This window comes from Plasmodium relictum (genome assembly GCF_900005765.1).
Source record: "Plasmodium relictum strain SGS1 genome assembly, contig: PRELSG_00_v1_326, whole genome shotgun sequence".
Taxonomy (NCBI): domain Eukaryota; phylum Apicomplexa; class Aconoidasida; order Haemosporida; family Plasmodiidae; genus Plasmodium; species Plasmodium relictum.
Genome location: NW_021628537.1, coordinates 9,529 through 12,562, shown reverse-complemented (window position 1 = coordinate 12,562; position 3,034 = coordinate 9,529). Strand labels below are relative to the sequence as shown.

The 3,034-nt window shown below is 17.6% G+C and overlaps 1 protein-coding gene across 1 annotated transcript; it reads left to right on the top strand.

Annotated features, from left to right (window-relative positions):
- Nucleotides 1–454: 454 nt before the first annotated feature.
- On the top strand, nucleotides 455–1,258 carry PRELSG_0024800 (fam-h protein; the record flags this gene model as incomplete). The annotated part of the gene is made up of 2 exons (XM_028675257.1): nucleotides 455–658; nucleotides 779–1,258. 2 exons carry the CDS (start codon nucleotides 455–457, stop codon nucleotides 1,256–1,258), a joined length of 684 nt encoding a protein of 227 aa, XP_028531125.1.
- Between the last annotated feature and the right edge of the window lie 1,776 nt (nucleotides 1,259–3,034).

Below are 3,034 nucleotides of genomic sequence, written 5' to 3'. Positions count from 1 at the left end.
GAAAATATGTTCATATAAAATAAAATTTAATGAAAATAATGTTTTATTAAATTAATTTTTAAAAATTATCTTAAAAAACTTGCAAGATTATTAAGTTTTAAATTAACATAATTATACATGCTTTAATATATAGTATTAACGATATAACATAAAATGAACATTTTAAGCCATGTAAAAAAGTAATATCTTTAAATATTTTGCTCTATCTTTAAGAAAATTAATAATTATATTTTTATGCTTTGCTAAGGATTAAATTAATTCATAAATATAAATAATTTTTTTTTTAATTTTTCTTTTTTTCATATAAAGAAAAAAAAACCTTGTTTCCTTCCAAATTTAAAAATTGATTTTTTAAACTCGATTATTTCATTTGATTATCCTTTTAATATGTAAAAAAAATAATAAATAAAAATTTGTTTTTATTTAATAAGATCGTTTTAATTTATGAAAAAAAATGAATAGGAAAAATAAGATTATGCTTATTCCGAGTATTAGGATGCATCCTATGTATTATTACCGTGTATCTAAAGATCTTATTACTACAGATGTGTCCACTTTAAAATTATGTAGTAAAAGAGAGAAAAAAAATTTGTTATATTTTCTTATGAAGTCTTTTATATTTATCCTTTTAATTTGGATATTAAAATTTTATAATAATGTAGGATAATGATTATACTTAACTATTTATATTTATTTTTTATTACTATTTTTTTTGTTATAATTTTATTAATGTAAAAAAAAACTTTTTTTAAATACCAAATGTTTTTTTCTATTTTAGTGGGATTCTTATAAATCATGGAATCACGAAAATGGCTTAAAAAATGTGTTGGATTTGGGATACAAAAGATCATTGGCAGAAAGCAATGATGCAATAAAACAAACGAAAAAAGGATTAAATTACCATGATCAACATGATATATTAGAAACATATTCGGAATCAAGAAATGAGAAAAATGAAATAGAAGAAAATATAGATGTAGAACAAGAAGGTGAAATAGAGACAGAAAGGAAAAATCAAAATGTAAAATTAATCGAGAGAACCTTAGACAAATGTAAAAGCAATTTAAAACTCTTTTTACTGGGCTTTTCTATTCTTTTATCGCTTTTATCCCTTGTATTATATACATTTTTTTTTTTATTTGAAATCTATAGTATAGAATCTCCTAGTTTTATTCTATTCACTTTATGTCATTTAATAATTTCAACCCTTTTAATACTAGAACGAATAGAAATTAAATATGTAAAAAAATTTAAATAACCTTTTAATTAAAATTATTATTCATTAAAAAAAAAAATATCTATAATATAAGATTAAATGTATGTTAAATATCACCATAGCTTTGATATATTAATAATCTCTTTAATGAATCTTCAAAAGTATTAAAAGAACAAACAAATAAAGAGAATGTATAACAGTAAACACCATTCTTATTTGTAATAAAAATGACTTTGCTTCAAATAATAAAATTTCATATAATCATTCTGTATCACAAAAAATAAATCATTTATTTAATATAAAATTTATTATTCTTTAATTAAAAACACATAAACTTAATGATCTTATTGTTCTTAAGGCAAAACTTGTTTTATAAATGGCATTTATCAATTTTAATAGAAATTTATCCTTATTTTTATTAAAATGTAAATTCTTTTACAAATCTTTAATTATATATAAAACAATATTAAGTAAAATAACAATTTATTTATAGAACTATTAACGGTTTTTTCAAAAATATATAAAGATAAAAATTTAATAAAAACAAGATCCTTTTTATTTTTCTCTTAACTTCCAGTTTAATTTTTATAAAATAAAAAAATTAATTTGACAACTTATTAATTAATTGGTTATTCAACAATTTTAATAAAAGTGATGAATATCCAAATTAATAAAGAGCAAATATTAAAACTCCTTTATAACTCTGTACTAAGGTTTCTATATAATAGAAAATTAAATAAATTTAAAAACTTAAATAAGCTAAATAAAAAAATTTTAATTGACGAAATTTATTTGCTATTCTTTCTCATCATTGCTTACCAAAAAAAAAAGAAAAAAATTAGAGGGAAAAAAAAACATGCAAACAAAATAAACACAAAAAAAAATAAATAAAAGTATAATTATAACTGAGTTGTTTTTATGATAAAAACTTTTATTAGACACACTAAGTTGGTCACGGTGCTATCACTTTAGATTTTACATGCAATATACTCCTAGATATGACAAAATAAAATTTGGTCTTACTAATATGTTCTATTTAATTAATCACAAACATAAATAAATAAGTTTTATCAAGGAAAAACTTAAAACTGCATATTAAGGGCAATGAATTTATTCATTAATTAACGACAAAATTAAAAAAAAAAAAAACTATATTTTTTTCTTTAAAGTTAAAAATTTTAAATTACAATTAATAAAAAGAATTTACAAAAATAAAATATCCTTTTATTTTTTTTCTCATAATTTACTATATGTCGTTTTATTAAAGATTAATAATATTTTTTACTAACTAGTTATATAAAAACAATATTATTTGCAATTATTAGAAATTTTTTTATTTCTATTTATTGAATGGTTATATTTTTAAAAAACATAATTATTTAGTTACTTTAATTTAATTAATTTCCTAAAACATATACATTGATATATAATTAGGTTATTACTATATTCAAAAATGATTATGTTAAAGAAACTAAATTTTTAAAAAAAATAATGCAGTATTCTATGAAAATAATTTTTATATTATTTGAATTTTTTTTCTTAAAAGTTGTATAATATTATATATTTGTTCTCCATATAGTTAATTCCTATATTTTCTTATTTTTTTTAGTTATAACATATTTCAATCTAATTAAATTATTTTTACATAGCAAGTAAAAACGTTATTAACCTTTTTATAATCTTAATAATATAGTAATAAATGAAATATAAGATATGCTTATACTTTTATAACTTTTATATTAATTTATTAAACAATTACTTATCTAAGAAGAATTCAATAAGATGATATAATTTTTTTTTTGGAATATTTATTAATGA